Source organism: Kluyveromyces lactis (assembly GCF_000002515.2).
Source record: "Kluyveromyces lactis strain NRRL Y-1140 chromosome F complete sequence".
Classification (NCBI taxonomy): Eukaryota; Fungi; Ascomycota; class Saccharomycetes; order Saccharomycetales; family Saccharomycetaceae; genus Kluyveromyces; species Kluyveromyces lactis.
Window position 1 is genome coordinate 1,721,218 of NC_006042.1, and position 18,253 is coordinate 1,739,470.

Genomic DNA, 18,253 nt, shown 5'->3' on the forward strand with positions numbered 1-18,253 from the left:
CTTATTCCTATTTATAGCGGTTCCTGTCTGGAGGCAGTTGTGTCCAGCCATTGCAAGTCACGTGAATATGCTTCATGATTCCCTGAAAATGAAACATGTCAGATCTGCCCTTAAAAATAAAGCAAACTAGATCAATTATTTACCAGTGACAGAACACTTGTTACCAAGTAAGTAGTCACACAATCTTCCAAAAACGATCAACAAACCATAAGTTATTTTAAAACCATGAATTCAAACGGATATATGTCTTACGTAAGTTTTTGCATACATTGGAGGATTGCCTACATGACACATTTTTAATCAATACTGTTTCTGTCTGTCCCTGTTTTCTATGAAACATGGAACAACCAAATTGAGACTATAAATGTTTCTAACTCATAATTAACCTTTTACTAACAGGTCAATGTTATCGTGTAGCAACCTGAATATAACCAACAGAGTTTGGATAACTCTTTCGCCAATCTGAATTTTGGTAGTTCTGACGAGTCCAAATTGTATGGCACAACCGCCAATGTCATGAACTCCAGCATGGCACATGGAGGTAGCTTCAGCTTACATGGGAACATTGATGGTATGGGCTCCCACTATAACCAAGGACTTCAGGGCCATTTGAGCGGATCTTCTACTCATAGGAGCAGCATGTCATCATATTGGGAACAGCCGCTCATAGAACAACATAATTCGCCCGAGATAGAGTCCTCGAGAGGCATTTCGTCAAACACGCATCCTGGAAGCTCTTCAAATAACACGGTAATAATGGACAGATCATCATATGCTAAAAGCTCAGGATTCAATACCACTTTCGACTCTGAAACAGAGCCATCATCAGACAACTTCAAACTTGAACTACAGTTGAAAGAGACACAGATAGAATCGTTAGAAATAGAGATAAAAAAATTGAAGGAGGTATTCAATCAGGGTTTGACTTTCAAGCAGCAAGAAGAGCAGAAAATGAAGAAATCAAAGGCTCTTACTTTCGATTCTGAAATCCAGATACCGGCATCCCTGGAAATAATATTTTGTAAGTTATCAGATTCATTAAAGAGAAAGGACCAAGAATTACAAGAAACAAAAAGACGACTAGAAGGAATAGTTACAGCGGTTGCGCTTAACCCTTCAAATTCTACTACAAAGTTTGGTAGATATGACGAAGAAGCTTTAGCACATAAAATGGTAACTCGATTGGAAACTTTAATGAAGGAAAACGAAGAAATGGCAAAAATGCTTAGTTATGGTCGAGTGAAGGAGACAAGTATCGAGCTCGAACTTTTACGTAAAGAAAACCAAGAACTCAAAGAAAGACTAAGGATTCTACAGCAAGAAAAGTAACACCAAAGTATAAGATCTTGATCCTTCTTTTTCTGATATTTTTGCTTTTTTCTGCCAATGACATTCTAGTTGGACGTTTTATTTGACGATCTAAAAACTTTCGAGAGTAATTCAAGATACATGTATGCTATATAACATCTACCTAGATTAGGTATACTTTGCTGACACACAAAAATGTAAATGAACCATTGATATTTATTTCATCCGACGTTAGAAACTTACGATTAGAGAAACTTGAACATACAAAGTGTAGACCTTTATGTGAAGTAATTTTAGTTGATTAAATAAACTGTATGCGGACTTGTCCTTGTAATATGTACATGAGGAGGCTCGGAAAATAAATATTGGTTGGCCGTTTATTCTTCCAGTTACCTGAGTTTGGCTATCTTTTCAAGAAGTGATTGTGTGTTTAAGAAGATTATGAGGTATTACAAAAACGATGCGGGAAAAGTGATTGTTATTCAAGCCTTTGAAAGAGCTCTTCTGTTTTTAACACCCTTTGCCAATAATCTTAGAACATCTTCAGTTGTTTCCCAACCGATACAGGCATCGGTGATAGAACATCCGTAAATCAACTTTTCACGGCCACCTTCTGGAGGAACGTCTTGTCTACCTTCGACTAAGTTAGATTCGATCATGACACCACAGATAGCATTTTGACCAGCTGATAGTTGTTCGTAAAGTGACTGAGCCACCTTTGGTTGATTTCTGAAATCTTTCTTTGAATTCCCATGAGAACAATCAACCATGATTCTTCTTTGGACACCTTCAGCATCAGCAACCTTTGCCTTGACCAATTCGGCTTGCGTCTTTTTTACGTTTTCAGCATCGAAATTAGTTCCAGTCTTACCACCTCTTAAGATAACAAAGGTATCTTCGTTACCTTCTGTTCCAACGATGGCAGTGACACCAGGTTTAGTAACAGACAAGAAGTAATGTGAGTGTGCAGCAGATCTCATGGCATCAACAGCAACTTGGAGACCACCGTCAGTACCATTCTTAAAACCAATTGGGAAAGAAAGACCAGAAGCTAATTCCCTATGTAGTTGAGATTCAGTGGTTCTAGCGCCGATAGCACCCAGAGAGAAACAGTCACTCAAAAATTGTGGAGAAATGGTGTCCAACATTTCACCAGCGATTGGTAATTTTTCAGTCAATCTGGTGAACATCTCTCTAGAAATTCTTAAACCTTTGTTAATTTGGAAAGAATTATCGATATCTGGATCATTGATCAAACCTTTCCAGCCAACAGTGGTTCTAGGTTTCTCCAAGTACGCTCTCATAATGATTAATAGATCATCGGATAATTCATCAGAAATTTTCTTCAAAAGGTCTGCGTATTCGTAGGCAGCCTTTGGATCATGAATAGAACATGGCCCAATAACTACAACTAAACGGTCGTCCTTCCCATTCAAAATGTCACATACTTTCTCTCTAGCTTCAACGATGATCTTTTTGGCCTTTTCACCGATGGGATATTCATGTTGTAATAAGTCCGGTGGGGTCAATGGATCATATCCCTTGATTCTCCAGTCTTCTAAACTACTTCTGTCCCCAATATGATCGTTAGTGATGAACATTTTTTACTACCCTGTTTTTACCGCAATGGTGGTATCAGTGAATGTCTTCTTGCCTCTATTGCTCTTCCTTTGGCAAATGGAAAAGAGTGGATGGCTCATCGAAAAGTGTTGTGATGATGTTCCATCCAATTTTTTTTTTCACTTTTTGTGCAAAGAAATCATGCCTATATACATTTCTGGAAAAATATTATGAGTAACAATTTGAAAAGAAAAAAAAAAATTTCCAGTAACGACACAGAGTTTTGCCGAACCAGAAACAAGGTACGAATATTTATCATAGTCGCAGGGTGAAGTACCGTTGCTTATACTTTAGGTGCAACAATTGAAAAATTTTGAAGTTTCAGTAAAAAGTACAGGTTAAATTTGTGCAATGTAATGTGTATTTGGTTCAAAGTTGGAGTTAGTTATACTGAATACGTCGGAAAAACTGCATGGCAACGGGTACTGCCCCAGGAATAATAAGTTTTGTGTCACGTGGTATGCGAGAATTCACCATTTATATCATTTCAAGGTTTTGTATTGGCCATAGTGTCTGTTATAGACCGGGGTCATTTCAAAAGCACATTTCCTGCCATTGACCATTTTTATCATTCACGAATCAAATTCATATATATGTATGGATATAGGTTTGTATGCACAGATTAGTTTCTAGAACGTGGCTATTTCTTCCCAACATATCGAACAGTAATAATCGAAGTTCATTGCGGGATGGGCAAAAGAAGAATAGTCAATGGTATATCACTCAATTGCCCATGTTGTTCATTCATGTCAACAGTTTGCCTTTGGATCGACTAAGGACCGTTAAATACAGAAATATATTAAATTGTTCGGTGATGATATAGAATGATATAGATTACATATAATACAGGTCGCTCTAAATACTGCTTCAATTATACTATTAACGATAGATTGAACAGCAGTGTACTGTGCGGTGATACATTTATTTTCATTTTTGTTTGTAGTTTTGTGTTATTCAGTTTGGATCCATCTTTCAAGAGAATGTTCAAGCATTGATCTAAGGCCCGCTTAATATAGAACAGCATAACTCGAACAAGCAACAACACATTAATGCTTTACAACACGTCCCGCAACACCCACTGTCCTGTCTTGGAGGAGCTTGCTGAACGTATACCGGCTGCTGAGGCTGTTGGTAGTACATTGGCTGTTGTTGTTGCTGATACACTGGTTGTTGATAGTACATTGGCTGTCGATGACGGCCCATTGTTGGAATTGTATTGTTTTATGTGATTTCCTAGATCTGCTTGCCTCTTTGGTTTGCTATTGAATGGATTAGGACTCCAACCGAACCTCTTCTCGACACTAAGTCGTCTCGTCAATACTACTTATATATATATATATATATATATATAACATGTAGGTTACGGCTGTAATAATGTTTCAAGTTCTAATCATAGGTATTTTCGATAGCTTTTTTCGAATGTTTCTTTTCTCCTCATTCGAAAGTTCTTTCTAAGCCTTGCGCGTCTGTGCACAAATCCTGCAGAAAGACTGAACAAGTGCACATCGGCAACTTAGCAGTAAAGGCTGAAAGATGAGTTCAGAAGCGGGATTCATGGTTTATTAAAGTTAGGCTTAGTTGTACAAACAGTGTAAGTATGAAATATGACAGGAAAAAGGAAAAAAAACCACTTGTTGGGTCATATTAGGGTCATATTAGGGTTAAGATACATTCGGACCCTCTGGTAATAAAATGCTGTTAAAAATAACTTACTGCGCTATCAGCTGACAATCAGCTATTTTTTTTGAAGTAAAGTATTTTACGGTAAGTTTGAGGGAAGTTATACCCCAGAAGATAAATCAATGTCATTGACATTTGCCATATCTAGTTATATTCTGTCCAAAGTTATACATCAGATGAATCGAAAGATCCAAAAAAAAAACATCCATGTGTAGTACGCCTAATAATGATTGAAGTTGGCTATAGCTTGATCAAACCCTTGTTCCCATTCCCACATATATTCTCCATCACCCTTACTTTTTATATACTGTACTCTTCTGAAATATTTCCAAGCACAGGTTCTTCCTAAGAGTGAATTGTTAAATGTCGTGAACGATTCGATGTCCTTGATTGTATTGCGAAGAGCGTCCTCAAATCTCCAGTGTTCCATCTTGTCACCACCTTTGTCAGCCCAGTAGTTTTTGTGGTCTTCAACAAGTTTATTGATTGCACCATTGTCGGGTTTCTTCCACGTCGTGGGTCTGTTTGGAATAGCGCCTTTATTGACCATAGGAATATATCCCCATTCTCCTCCATCTCCAGATTCAAATTGAAGAGTCCAGAAGAACCATCCCCAGGATGCCTGCCTCTGGAATATACTTGTCTGTGCTTGTCCATATTTCTTCACAAGATCATCTCTGTTTCCGGAAGTCTTGTCCCAGCTTTGACCATCAATGACACAGGAAAACTCAGCTACTGTGAAATCTGCCTTAGACCTGTCAAATTGCACTGAGGATGATAAATCTTGAATCAATTTTTCAACGTTCTTGGCCTTGTCCGAATCGCTGAAGCATCGATACACATGTGAGTCGATTATAACGTCGGTGAATAGTTTTTTTTCCTGAACCCAGTCAGACCACTGTTGAGGCCACCAGCCATCTGAAATAACCACCGGTAAGGTACTGTTGATAGAACGCACTTTTTCGACAGCCTTTTCATAATAAGATTTTTGTTTCTTACCGCTTTCATCAAATTGAGCTTCATTGACAATTTGCAATCCGATTAAATTTACATTTGATTGTAGATCTTGCACCACAAAAGGTATAACATTATCAACGATTGATTTGACGAAACTCGATTCATCAAAGAAAGTAGCAGAACCACAGCTTTGTTCGCCACTATGGGCATCTCCATTAGCTCCGCCTGGTAATCCATGTAAATCCAATAGAACTCCAATTTTATTCTCATTTGCCAAAGAAATCACCTTTTTCACTCTGTCCCATGGTTTCGACTTGGAATAAACGTCCTTCAAGCTATAGAACTTCTCGCCATTTTTCAATAATTCACCATTTTTGACATGCCAATATCCAACAGGCAACCTAATCGCAGTACACCCAACTGATCTTAACCAATTCCAATCTACACGATTCAAATATGAATCATAATGATCAGATAATTTTTTGGCAGTGTCATTTGAGTTGCTTGCTTTGACCTGGTTTGTGATAGCATCAAATTCATTACCACCACCAGCAGAAAATAGACTATGGAAGATATATTGCTCTAGTACGAACATTGATCCGAAATTAACACCATAATTAGTTCTGTTCTGATAGAAAATTCGTTCGTCTTTCAATTCACCTGGTTGAGGTAAGTCCAAGAACGTTACTTCTCTTGATTTATTCAAAACCTTCTGTTTTAGCTTATCGAACATGATTGGCTCTTTAATATTTGAATACTAAATTATGCTTCAAGACAAGCATCCGATATGTGATCCCTTCACAAAAACAAATATCTCTTGAACCGAAGTATCCGTTACATTCAATGGTCTTTATAGGTTTAACTTAACTTAACTTCAACTTCCTCTACTTTTCCAACACGCCTCATCCAAAGGTGTATAAAATTCATCAGTAGCAAAGGTTTGGCTCTTTTAAAAGAAATATGTCATAAAATGCAAGGTACTATCCAAATAAAAGCCCTTTTTTTAAAGAAATGAAATATCTGTAGGTGTTTCTATGTAAAAAGGATTCGTAAAAAAGGTCTGTCAGTTTGGAAAATACAATACTCAGCGAAGCATTTTTGGAATACGTGCATACCCCCACAGGAGATTAGGTAGTGGGACAGAGCTATTTAAATTAATCGACAAATATCTAATAGGAGGGAATTTATTTTGAATTGCAGCCCTTTAATTTAACACGATGAAACCTAGATTAATATTGCTGATCAGACATGGTGAAAGTGAATCTAATAAAGATAAGAAAGTGAATGAACACACTCCAAACCATTTGATCCCGTTAACGAAGAATGGGAGATATCAGGCCAGAATGGCCGGTATAGAAATTTTGAAACTGTTGAATGTCGACGACGATTCGATCACCAAGGATATTGAGGCTGAAGAGGATTACGTTGAAGATAGACCACAACTGGAGCAAAACTATCAAAGGGTGAAATCCACTAAGGATACGGATCTAGTATTTTACACCTCTCCATACCGTAGAACCAGAGAAACATTGAAAGGGATCATTGAGATGATTGATAGATACAACGAATTGAATTGCGGCATAAGAGTATGCGAGGGGGAAACGTATCAACCTTTGGGAACAAGAAGATTGGCACACTGGCAATGCCCCGTGTTTCCAAGTGCAGTGTTCGAAAATAATGAAAGCGTAACGAATTTTAAACTAATTAACAATACTGAGACCAATCCGAGTCTTATACATGAGGAGAAACATTTCCTTCACTACCGTGTGAAGGAAGAGCCTCGGATTAGGGAACAAGATTTTGGTAATTTCCAGAAGACTGCATCGATGACCGAGGTGATGAATACAAGAGCTAATTACGGTCATTTTTTCTTCAGGTTCCCTCAAGGTGAATCTGCTGCAGACGTTTACGACCGGTGTTCAGGGTTTCAGGAATCGTTATTTCGCCATTTCGAGAAAAGTGGAGGGAAAAAAAGGGACGTGGTAGCTATTGTTACACATGGTATATTCTTACGCGTGTTCTTAATGAAATGGTTTAGATGGACATACGAAGAGTTTGAATCATTAACTAACGTTCCGAACGGTAGTGTCATCGTGATGGAATTGGATGAAAAGGATGACAGATACGTATTGCGGACAACATTGCCCAAATGGTGCTGAGGGAACGAAAAAGTAAACATTATTTGTAGCATTCATATCCAAACGTAATGAATTAATAAAATAAACTGATTTTAACCACTGAGGTAATATTTATCTGGATAATTGTGAGTGCTTGAATTACCTTCTATCTCACGTGATTTGATTCTATTGGACAAAAAGGGAAAGACCCTCCTGAGAGATTAAAATAATTACCCGGATCTAAGAGATTTCACGTTAAAATATACATCTCCTTCCGAGTACTCTTAGCTTCCACTATTTTAACGGGGCTATTCATGCGTTCCGGGTAATGAGGTGTTCCCGGAGCCAAAAATCATCTTCCTTTATTTCGCATCCTATAATGACGAAATGCAAAAACACCATGCGGGCACGAAGTTGGGCTTCTTCTTTTTCCGGCTCACAGAATAGGACGCTGCCGATTGTCAAAGTCAATCAGTGTGCTGTCTGACAACCTGATAGTTGGTTCCATGGTTTTCAGTAACATACGCATACCTCCTGCTCACTTTGACTATAGGAAACAGACCATGGTGATTTCCATTCGATAATGTTTCTAAACACTTGAACTTTCATGTATTCTTTCGAACCTTCTTCGTATTTTTGTTTTATGTATATATATATATATATATGTGTATAAATTTCATAGAAAGGTTTAAAGATCAATTGATACTCGTAACCACTTCTTTATCAGTCGAATTATTGGTTTATTGGTTTTGTTTCAAGGAAAACCAAGGAACAGCATCATCAATTGATTATCATTCCCCTATTTCAACTAACACACACATAACTCACATACAATCATGGCTAGAACATTCTTCATTGGTGGTAACTTCAAGATGAACGGAAGCAAGGCTTCCATCAAGGAAATCGTTGACAGATTGAATGGAGCTTCCATCCCATCTAACGTCGAAGTGGTTATCGCTCCACCAGCTATCTACTTGGACCACGCTGTTGCATTAAACAAGAGAAAGGAAGTTAAAATCTCTGCTCAAAATGCATACTCCAAGGCTTCCGGTGCTTACACTGGTGAAAACTCCGTTGAACAAATCAAGGATGTCGGTGCTGAATGGGTTATCTTGGGTCACTCTGAAAGAAGAACTTACTTCAACGAAACTGATGAAATCGTCGCCGAAAAAACCAAATTTGCTTTGGACAGCGGTGTCAAGGTTATCCTATGTATCGGTGAAACTTTGGAAGAAAAGCAACAAAACATCACTCTACAAGTCGTCCAAAGACAATTGCAAGCCGTATTGGAAAAGGTTCAAGACTGGACTAACGTAGTCGTTGCCTACGAACCAGTCTGGGCTATTGGTACCGGTTTGGCTGCTACTGCTGAAGATGCTCAAGATATCCACCACTCCATCAGAGAATTCTTGGCTGAAAAGCTATCCAGAGATGTCGCTGACTCTGTTAGAATCTTGTACGGTGGTTCTGCTAACGGTAAGAACGCTGTTACCTTCAAGGACAAGGCTGATGTCGATGGTTTCTTGGTCGGTGGTGCTTCTTTGAAGCCAGAATTCGTTGACATCATCAACTCCAGAGTTTAAATTCACTCTGAGAATTCTCCCCTTCTTATATAATGAATACGATAGTTACCTAGGATTTTAAATTTCTATGTACCAATAAACGATAATAACCTCTATCAAGCTGGTAATAGCCGTGTTGAATTTTTTCTAAACAAGCACTCCGTAGTATTTGGCTTTTGGGTATATTGGCAATAAGTCGGCCCATTGTACTACAAACTCATCCGCTAGTGGATACAATATCATTCCAGTCAAACTCAAGCGGTTAGTACGAGCCAAGGACTCTACATATACGATTTTAGACGGTTGCCACAAAAATATATGGTATAATTTGAGCCAAAATGTAATAATGCAGCATGTCCCGGGCCCATTGAGTAAAGTTAAATTGGGATGGCCTCGCATGGAGGACTTTATACGATATGTGAGTACCATAGATCTGATTGCAGTTTTAATGATAGATTTTATTGAACCTGCTAGTGAACTACCCACATCACGTGCTTTATCAAAGCGGTGATATATTACCTTTGCTCGTAATGTATTTGAAACAGAGATCTGATGTATCTTGTTCTTGAACTTTATTATGCTATCATCATCCGAATAACCAACATGAATCGTAACTGCACTTTCAAGAAGCATACCTTGATAGTGTTCAATTAATCTTAACATCTCACCGGTATGGCCTCCAGAACCCAAGAAAATAAATAGAACCAAATTCTTCATTCTACCCCCTACATTATCCTTGTCTTTGGTCAGAGGACCCGCTTCTCTACTACTGTGGAAAATAGGAATCACCAAGCAGATTCGTACAAGAAGCAACGTCACACTCCATATCAACAAACACCATGCAGTAGTCAGCAGCATTATACACTAAGTGATATAATTGTAGGGCTTCAAAATGCACCGTAACAATTCGACAGCGGTAACACCCGACAGACGCACAGGAAAAACACCTAAGTAAAGCAAAGGGATAGAGGTTGATGTCAGAATAATACGCCTAGTAGACTTTATCGGGTCATAACTATTTCGTTTGAGAAACGGTCATAAACCATTTTATTTTGAACCTGCAAGTAAATTCATTCATGAAGTGCTGGTAAATGATAATGGATCTAGCATTAATCAAGGTCACGTGAAATAAATTCCCCGATATGGTAATTTTATGTTGGTTTCCTCTGCTTTTACAGTCTTACCATGCGGAAAAAAGTATAATCTCCTAATTGGGAAATAGCTGGTCTCCAGAGAGATGTAGACAGAAAGGTACTGTATACGCAACAGGTTAAAGCAACGTTTTAGAGACAATGATCGTACCTGAGAGAAAACTGGTTGTTTCCTCGAGTTACAAGCATATTACCACAGCGCAAATAACCAGCCCACATTTTTTCTTTGTACATCGATATCACTGGCTGGTTCTTTTTCAGGTGACAAGACGCGAAAGCCAACTTTTAAACTTTTTCACTACGCGCTCATAGTGAATGTCAGTTGGAACGTTCAGCATGAAATCTCTGATTTACGTACATCTATAGAAAAAAAAATGCAGCAGGATCAAGTTTTGGTGAGCTCCTTCATATATATATCAACTTATCATTATCATTCGAACTGACCCCAACGCACCCTTCTCATCGTACATTGGTTTTGATCTCTTTCTGGATAAACAGTGAAAGTTGTATCTTTTGACTACTATTGAACGGAGTGTTACAAATCATATACTATCATCATGAGCAAACCAAGAAGTCAGTTGAAGCGCAGCACTGTTATCCTAGACGACAATATGGTACGCGAATACAAACTCGCTGTTGAGAAACTTGCGCCAGTGGATCAGAGAAATAATACTAATACCAGATCAGAATCTAGTAAGTCCATCACCTCCATGATGACGATGGACTCCGTATTGTCACGTGATAACTCCATCATGGACTTACTTCTGGAGCAACAGACGTTAGAGGATGAGAATGAGAATGATATGGAAGTGGTTTTTCTGACAAAGGATGATACGAATGCCGATTTAGACTGGAACATTTGGGAAGCAGAAAGCTATGTTCTCACCAGAACCTCACTAGAGTTTCAAACGAAATAGATTCCGTTTGAACGTTCTCAATGCATTTTTCCAGTTTTCCTTTCACACTGATTTGTGAAATATGAGTTAAAAAACTCAAAATCACGCATAAGCAAGACTTTACTGTGTAGACCACAGCGATTCTTTGTACATTACTGCTACTAGCCAGACTCGGTCAGTGTCCCTAAATATTAACTAATAATCATAATAATCATTATAATGGCACCATTACCGTGGATAATACGGCGGTAAATTCTTTGAATTACATAACAGCTAGTGAGAGAATTTAACGCATACGGTTTTACCTACTGATTGTAATGCCTTGTTCAAAAAAATTACCGAACAGCCCATCTTATCCGCTGCGTTAATATTAGCCAAAGAACGCAACCCTGATTATTCATCCATGGTACAAACTTGTATTCTTGCGATGAGGCGTGTCTTCACCTGTAGATAGTGTTTGTCTTCGGTAATAGAAATTTCTGGACTCACGTAGAATTTTCTATTACCCGGCCCCTGGATAATATGTCGGAACACTAATGTCAGAATAAGGTTGTAATTGATGAGCTAGTGGATGAGGAATATAGCGACACTAGGTTTTAAGGGATACTTTTGGAAGTTAATGGAGCCAATTTCTCAGGTGATATGGGGTTATAGGGGGTGGAATCGTGGCATTAAGAACTTTCTTCCACTTTCTTTGGCAGCTTATAGAAGTTTTTGCTAATGTCGGTATATTCTTACTGGGGTCCTAATCGGACTACCTGTGAAGAGTATAAATGGAGAGCATCTAGAGTAATTCAACAGGTCAATTGCAAACTGTTCTTGCTGGTATTTTAGTGCTTTCTCTCCATAAACACTCACACAACTACCAAAGAACAATTATTTGGTTTTCATTATACTAGGTTTTTACAACTACTGCGCTAAAGCTTTAAAACAAATCATTACAATACTTCAGATTAAAAATGTCTTTTAACTCACCATTTTTGGAATTCTTCGACGCTATCAACCAAGAGGTTGACCAATTTAACAGATTGTTGAATTCGAGTGGAGTTGTTGCTCCAAAGAAAATTGAAGGTAATTATCCTGCTGATTCGAGACAGGTCGCAAAACAGTCCAAGAACAATAGTAACTCATTATCAAACTGGTTCAAAGACCCATGGTTTGCTGACCTAGGTCAAAATTTGATTCCTCCTTTGGACATCTTGGATCATGAAAAGGAATACGAAGTTCATGTTAGCGTCCCAGGCATCAAGGAAAAGAAAGATATTAACTTAGAGTACCACAAGGATGCCAATGAAATCGTCATATCAGGTGAGATCCCAGACGTGACAACTGAGGAGACCAAAGATTCTGCAAAGATAAGAGAAAGAAGATATGGTAAATTTAGCAGAGTTGTCAGATTACCAGATTCCCCAGGTATCGACGTTGAAAACATCAAGGCAAACTACACTAACGGTGTCTTAGTCTTGAATGTTCCAAAATTGAAACCTACTGAAGAGGATAAGGCTAAGGTCTATAAGATTGAAGTTGGCGATGAAGCTGCTAAATTGTAAGTTCGTTCCGATGAGATTTTTGACTTATGATGAATGATAACAAATATTATGATAACAGCTTTACTGAAATAAATACATCTAATGATTCAAGAAATGCGAATATGTTGAACGTATTTCATTTTACTTAATCTATGTGTTATTCCACTGATTAATTCACATTTATAAGTTATTGTTGTGTTCTAAGCAGTGGTGGAAGTTATCGTATCGGCTTTCTTGGTTTTTCTTTGGTTTTAGGTATAAACTCAATTCAATTCATATATACATATAACTACTGTTCTAACAACCCTTTTTATATGCTTTCACCTACCCTATTTTACTCAAGAATATGGTTACTAGAGCGGTATTTCTGCTCTGAGAGCCCTTGTCTTTCAGAAATATTTATTTATATGATGCTAATGAAATAGATTATGCTATTGATTGATGTCGAATATCTTTTAATCGTATGCTATCTTAGTGTTGCAATATATAAACATGCTAAGCATAGTAAATGTATACAGTACATATTTACTGAGCTCCAATTGATGATGGCATTAGATGACTTCGAAGAAAACAGTGAATGTTAATCAGTTTTCGTTACCTAATCAACTTTCACGCAAGAGTAGATTTTTCTGACAAGAATTAAACTACTCAAAAATCCGATTGCACCTGTCACTAAACAACATAGACCACTAATTAGTATGGAGTAACCCAAGTATAAAACAATCGTTGTTAAACCTCCTAATCTAAACTTGGTGAAAAGTATAGAGTGACAGAAAACATAAAATGCACAACCGCATCCTCCGATAACGAAACTTCTCCATTGCCATTTCCAATTTTCCATACATAGCGAGTGATATGTCAAAAGAACGGTGATCAATGATGTTGTTAAGGCGAGCAATATGAAGGAAAAGAATAAAAATCCAAACATGTAATAAATTTTGTTGAACCATAGAGAAGAGTAGATGAAATATAACTCAACGGCAATTGAACCGAATGGGAATATTCCTGCGAGTAATGCCACTGGAATAGTCTTTAAGTACCATGGTTGGAATGGAATTTGTCTTGCTATTTGGTTGGTCTTTGTTGGATGTTCATTCCAATTACATTTTTTCCATGCAATGACGGATCCGATAGCCGATAAAGGAATCGAGATAACGAACCATAGTAGAACTAATACAAGCATGGTCTGGAATGGAATAGCGCCTGAGGAGTGTACAAAGATTAAAAAAAAGTTCAATCCGAGGACCACAGTCAAAATAGATCCTGGTACCAAAAGTGGGGTGAGCACGAGGTTCAACCTCCATGCTTTTCCATTGAAGAACTTGTAAGTGGCCATAGATGTAAAGGAACCGAAAGATCCAAAAATGGCATATAGCAAAAACATGACGGTAGACAAAGAACCGCGAGAACTTGGGGACAAGAATCCGAGACACGCAAATAAGATGGTTGTCGTTAACATTAGTGCTAGTTGACCACCAGAGCCAACTAGAACAGATAGAAGTAGTGCTTTGTTTGGGGAACGGAACACATCACCGTGAATCAACTTCCAACCAGTTTCTTCTTCGAAATCGGTGTCCAAGTTTAGCTCGTTGTAACGAGCTAAATCATTCTTCAAAGCACTATACAATGAGTGCAACATAACAGAAGACAACAAAACAACAATAGTAGAGAAGTTTATCAATGAGAACCATTGAATCTTTGGATCGTAGACGTGTAGGTATTTATCCCATCTAGTAGCCCATACTGTGTCACTCTTGATGAATTTAACTGAGTATGTGAAATAAACTTCATTATCCTCGGTTTCGCTTAGTACCAAAGATTTACCCGTACTTTCACAACTATCAGGGCTATCACGTTTTATAGAAGCAGGATTAACGGTAACACCGACAATACGGTAGTTGTTCTCACCTCTGTCATGGTATTCAATTTGAATGTCGTAGTGATTAACAAAATATGGAATTTCCGTAACTTTATCCCCTGGAGATAACACGTTTTTCTTCGCGTTTAGCTGCAACTCTAATTCATCATGCAAAGACCTAGTGTCAGGCTCGTAATCCGATAATACATCAACAAGACCCAACTCAAATCCGTTACCGTAAAAGATCTTGTTTGTTTTGGTGTCCTCCATTTTTCTTGCAGCAGGTAAACCATCAATGATCCAGTTCTGGAAAAATCCATTCAAGATCAATTTGTTAATGAATTTTGCATCTTTGCCTGGGATCACTGACTTACACAACGATTGACATTCCACATTTTTCAACAATTGTAACTTGAACGGAGAATTATAGATTCGATCACCGAAAATAATCGATCCCAAGGACTCTGGCTGCTTTTTCAATTCTGCTGGTTGACAGAAATGGAACTTCTTGTAGTAATAGTCATAAGAGTACAAAAATCCTTCTTTATCACCAGTGTCATGTTGATCTGTGTCGTAATGTTTATAAAATTGAGATGGAGTCAAATGATTGACCAATAACGGTAAATCATCGCCTTCATGGTATGTAGTTGGTGCCACGCCAGGTAAATAGAACGCTTCGACTAAAAGCGATCCTATGAGCGTAGAAACCAACAAGCTTCGCCACAAGTAAGTAAACATTGTGCAGAAGAACTGTTATTTATAATTGTCTCTCTTTTCACTTCTATTAAACAAAAAGAGATATCCCACGCAGTTGATAAGCCAAAAGTCCAGTTAAACAAAAATTGTGAACCACAATGGAATGACTAGACTCCAGGTAGGAAACAACAACCCAGATCAACTAATCAATGGTTCAAGATAATCCTTGCAACCTTTACTCTTTTAAATGTCAAAAATTAACATTAACAAAAGTAGTATTCCAATTTTTCAATTTAAAAATGAAAACAATTTTTTCGAGTTCTAGAATGCGCCAATAAAATGAAAGTCGAAAATACAAACTCGCGCAGAATATATACGCAATGGCGAAACAATTGGGAATCGTCAAGCCGTTGAAGTTGTGTCTGGGGTCCTATACCAATTGAGTGACCAAGAGAGCGTTATTTTTCATGTGTAATTTTTCCTCTTTATTTTAAACTATTTGAATACGTAAAGAATGAAGTTAAGTTGATCACGTGTAACATGATTACCCGGAGATGTGCCTGGTGTCTTCCGTTATTCAAGTTAACGCATTAATGATAGAACCGCCACATATTTCAAGATAATGACCCCAGTATGCGTGTATCATACTTGCCCCAACGGAAACACTTTAGGCACCTTGACACGAAAACTAGTGTCAACTTTTGCGGTAACTCTCTGCTTTTGCTTCTGTGCTGAATCTCTTAAAGAAGGTCAATTGTTAACCCTGCCATTTAAAAAATCAAAAAGAACTTGAATATAGTGTGTTTATGTTATAGAATTCGATGAGATAAACAATTCCTATGTGGTGAAAATTGAGTTATAGCTCTTCTTTTAGTGTTTAAACGACATTCGAAACAAAATTTACGAGTCTGCTAGCCATAGCATCCCATCATGTCGTTACAATTCTCATATGAGAAATATATGAACCTGATACAGTATCCGGAACACTGGTCAAATCCGATACCGCACGAAATATCAAAGAAGGTGATATACAATACACTTTCACCATGCATATGTGTTCAAAGCAATCTAGAGCTGGATAATCATTTAAAAGATATGTATAACATTGATTCGATATCGATGCTATTTAGATACTTTGGTGACTATATCCAAGACAGAGATCAAATTCCATCAACTACCGATTTGAAGGACCCTGGATCCGTTTCAAGTGGACGGCACAGATCAGATTCTTTGTTTCAGAGACAGGCTTCGGAGTGTGTACGATTCACCAGATCACTTGAAGATCTTATATCCATTGATTCTGAGGATCATATTCTTCAATCAACAGACATTGATAGTTTTCTATCACAATATTTGCAAAATTTAGAACCAATTATGAATGAAAATGGCACACCCAGCAAACTTTTAAAACACTCGATATATCACAGATTTTTTATCACTTTATCCTCGATAAACCTTTCGCGATATCATAGTTTCCATCATCCTGTTGTAGCCTTATTGCCATTGGATATTACCAAAGGTCAAGGTTATGAAAATGCAAGAGAAATACTAATACACTTTAAAAACTTGAATAATACCCTAGAAAATTTCCCGGAGTTCATCAATATTAACGACATACTACCAGTTTTTGTGTTATGTTATGATGAAAACTCAAGAGAGCAATGGGAATCAGTGCAGGCTTTGACCAAAAGTTTAAAGAAACAATTATTTGTCGAAAGTGTTTCCATTTCCCTATTCACACCTCACGATAACCAAAAATCAACCACCTTACATTCACCAATTACGGTCTCCTTACATGAGCAGGTTTTTAACATGTCTCATCCAACATCCATTAACATACCTTCGCGGTTACTGACACATATTTACGACACAATATCATTCATAGTGGAGGAAATGATGATTCCTTTCATGCATCGGAAATTGGTGTTCTGGGATGAAACCGTTTTGCAGCCTAGAAAATCCATATTTCAGAGCAATAAATTCTTCCGCAGGTTTATTTCTCCGAAATCGAACCATCCAATAGCGCATAAAGTTAATGACCCTCAGGATCCAGCTGAAGGTGATATTATGTTCCCTGCTTCATCTCCAGAATTTCTGTTACGGAAGCTCGCAGATTGGTCATTCATGCTATCTGACTTCAAAAAAGCATATTCCATCTATGATTTGCTCACAAAAGACTTTGAATCGTATCCCCAATATTTGGCACCTTGCCTCGAATATAAAACAATTTCGTTATTAATGGGTGCTCAAAATATAATTACGGCAAAGACTATCAAGACCGAAGTGGACCCTTTGATGACCAGAGCCATAGAACAATACAAAAAACAGGACGAAAAGCACTCGCTTCGGGTAATTCATTGCATCCTAACGTTTTCAGATTTGTTATTATCATTAAGTGATACCTGGGTTTCCTCCCCGCTAGCTGTTAATTATTTGACGTATATTCAAAAATCACATCTCTTAGGTCCATATGCAACCGTAATAATATTGGAACGGATAGCCTATGCTTATGAAATTTGCATCGATTTAAGAGTTAATGATCATTTCCTTCCTAAACCAGATGAAGAAAACAAAGCGGATGAATCTGAAGCTGCTGAGAATTCTAAAAAGGGAGAAAATGGACTTGAAGTGGATGATATGCATGAATGGAGAAATGAGAACAAGCTGATCCAAAACAACCTAAGGTCAGAGGGGCTAACTCGGTTTAGAAAGTACTCTTTGTATCAATTGGTTGCTGCTAAAAAATGGGTAGAACTACATAAAAGGAATCAAGCTAAGTGGTGCATTTATCATGCTGCTCCTGCATACGAAAAACTAAGTCTTTCTAAAAGGCCCGATGGCCTTTTCCATAGACTGTCTATGGAGTTGTCATAATTACA

General features: G+C 37.8%; 11 protein-coding genes across 11 annotated transcripts; 6 read left to right on the forward strand and 5 right to left on the reverse strand.

The window, feature by feature from the left end:
* Positions 1 to 516: 516 nt before the first annotated feature.
* Positions 517 to 1,329, forward strand: MUM2 (Mum2p; the record flags this gene model as incomplete). The annotated part of the gene is made up of 1 exon (XM_455919.1): positions 517 to 1,329. The coding sequence occupies one exon, from the start codon at positions 517 to 519 to the stop codon at positions 1,327 to 1,329; it is 813 nt and encodes a 270-aa protein (XP_455919.1).
* Positions 1,330 to 1,790: 461 nt separating this feature from the next.
* ARO3 (3-deoxy-7-phosphoheptulonate synthase ARO3) lies at positions 1,791 to 2,909 on the reverse strand (the record flags this gene model as incomplete). The annotated part of the gene is made up of 1 exon (XM_455920.1): positions 1,791 to 2,909. One exon carries the CDS (start codon positions 2,907 to 2,909, stop codon positions 1,791 to 1,793), a length of 1,119 nt encoding a protein of 372 aa, XP_455920.1.
* Positions 2,910 to 3,924: 1,015 nt separating this feature from the next.
* On the reverse strand, positions 3,925 to 4,131 carry KLLA0_F18766g (uncharacterized protein; the record flags this gene model as incomplete). Its single annotated transcript, XM_455921.1, has 1 exon — positions 3,925 to 4,131. The coding sequence occupies one exon, from the start codon at positions 4,129 to 4,131 to the stop codon at positions 3,925 to 3,927; it is 207 nt and encodes a 68-aa protein (XP_455921.1).
* Positions 4,132 to 4,828: 697 nt separating this feature from the next.
* On the reverse strand, positions 4,829 to 6,298 carry MRX18 (17-beta-hydroxysteroid dehydrogenase-like protein; the record flags this gene model as incomplete). The annotated part of the gene is made up of 1 exon (XM_455922.1): positions 4,829 to 6,298. The coding sequence occupies one exon, from the start codon at positions 6,296 to 6,298 to the stop codon at positions 4,829 to 4,831; it is 1,470 nt and encodes a 489-aa protein (XP_455922.1).
* A 484-nt stretch (positions 6,299 to 6,782) lies between these two features.
* Positions 6,783 to 7,724, forward strand: DET1 (acid phosphatase DET1; the record flags this gene model as incomplete). Its single annotated transcript, XM_455923.1, has 1 exon — positions 6,783 to 7,724. The coding sequence occupies one exon, from the start codon at positions 6,783 to 6,785 to the stop codon at positions 7,722 to 7,724; it is 942 nt and encodes a 313-aa protein (XP_455923.1).
* Positions 7,725 to 8,518: 794 nt separating this feature from the next.
* TPI1 (triose-phosphate isomerase TPI1) lies at positions 8,519 to 9,265 on the forward strand (the record flags this gene model as incomplete). Its single annotated transcript, XM_455924.2, has 1 exon — positions 8,519 to 9,265. One exon carries the CDS (start codon positions 8,519 to 8,521, stop codon positions 9,263 to 9,265), a length of 747 nt encoding a protein of 248 aa, XP_455924.2.
* Positions 9,266 to 9,391: 126 nt separating this feature from the next.
* ALG14 (N-acetylglucosaminyldiphosphodolichol N-acetylglucosaminyltransferase anchoring subunit ALG14) lies at positions 9,392 to 10,102 on the reverse strand (the record flags this gene model as incomplete). Its single annotated transcript, XM_455926.1, has 1 exon — positions 9,392 to 10,102. One exon carries the CDS (start codon positions 10,100 to 10,102, stop codon positions 9,392 to 9,394), a length of 711 nt encoding a protein of 236 aa, XP_455926.1.
* An 850-nt stretch (positions 10,103 to 10,952) lies between these two features.
* KLLA0_F18887g (uncharacterized protein) lies at positions 10,953 to 11,312 on the forward strand (the record flags this gene model as incomplete). The annotated part of the gene is made up of 1 exon (XM_455927.1): positions 10,953 to 11,312. The coding sequence occupies one exon, from the start codon at positions 10,953 to 10,955 to the stop codon at positions 11,310 to 11,312; it is 360 nt and encodes a 119-aa protein (XP_455927.1).
* A 938-nt stretch (positions 11,313 to 12,250) lies between these two features.
* On the forward strand, positions 12,251 to 12,841 carry HSP26 (chaperone protein HSP26; the record flags this gene model as incomplete). The annotated part of the gene is made up of 1 exon (XM_455928.1): positions 12,251 to 12,841. The coding sequence occupies one exon, from the start codon at positions 12,251 to 12,253 to the stop codon at positions 12,839 to 12,841; it is 591 nt and encodes a 196-aa protein (XP_455928.1).
* Positions 12,842 to 13,418: 577 nt separating this feature from the next.
* On the reverse strand, positions 13,419 to 15,416 carry EMP70 (Emp70p; the record flags this gene model as incomplete). The annotated part of the gene is made up of 1 exon (XM_455929.1): positions 13,419 to 15,416. One exon carries the CDS (start codon positions 15,414 to 15,416, stop codon positions 13,419 to 13,421), a length of 1,998 nt encoding a protein of 665 aa, XP_455929.1.
* Positions 15,417 to 16,304: 888 nt separating this feature from the next.
* TRS85 (Trs85p) lies at positions 16,305 to 18,248 on the forward strand (the record flags this gene model as incomplete). Its single annotated transcript, XM_455930.1, has 1 exon — positions 16,305 to 18,248. The coding sequence occupies one exon, from the start codon at positions 16,305 to 16,307 to the stop codon at positions 18,246 to 18,248; it is 1,944 nt and encodes a 647-aa protein (XP_455930.1).
* Between the last annotated feature and the right edge of the window lie 5 nt (positions 18,249 to 18,253).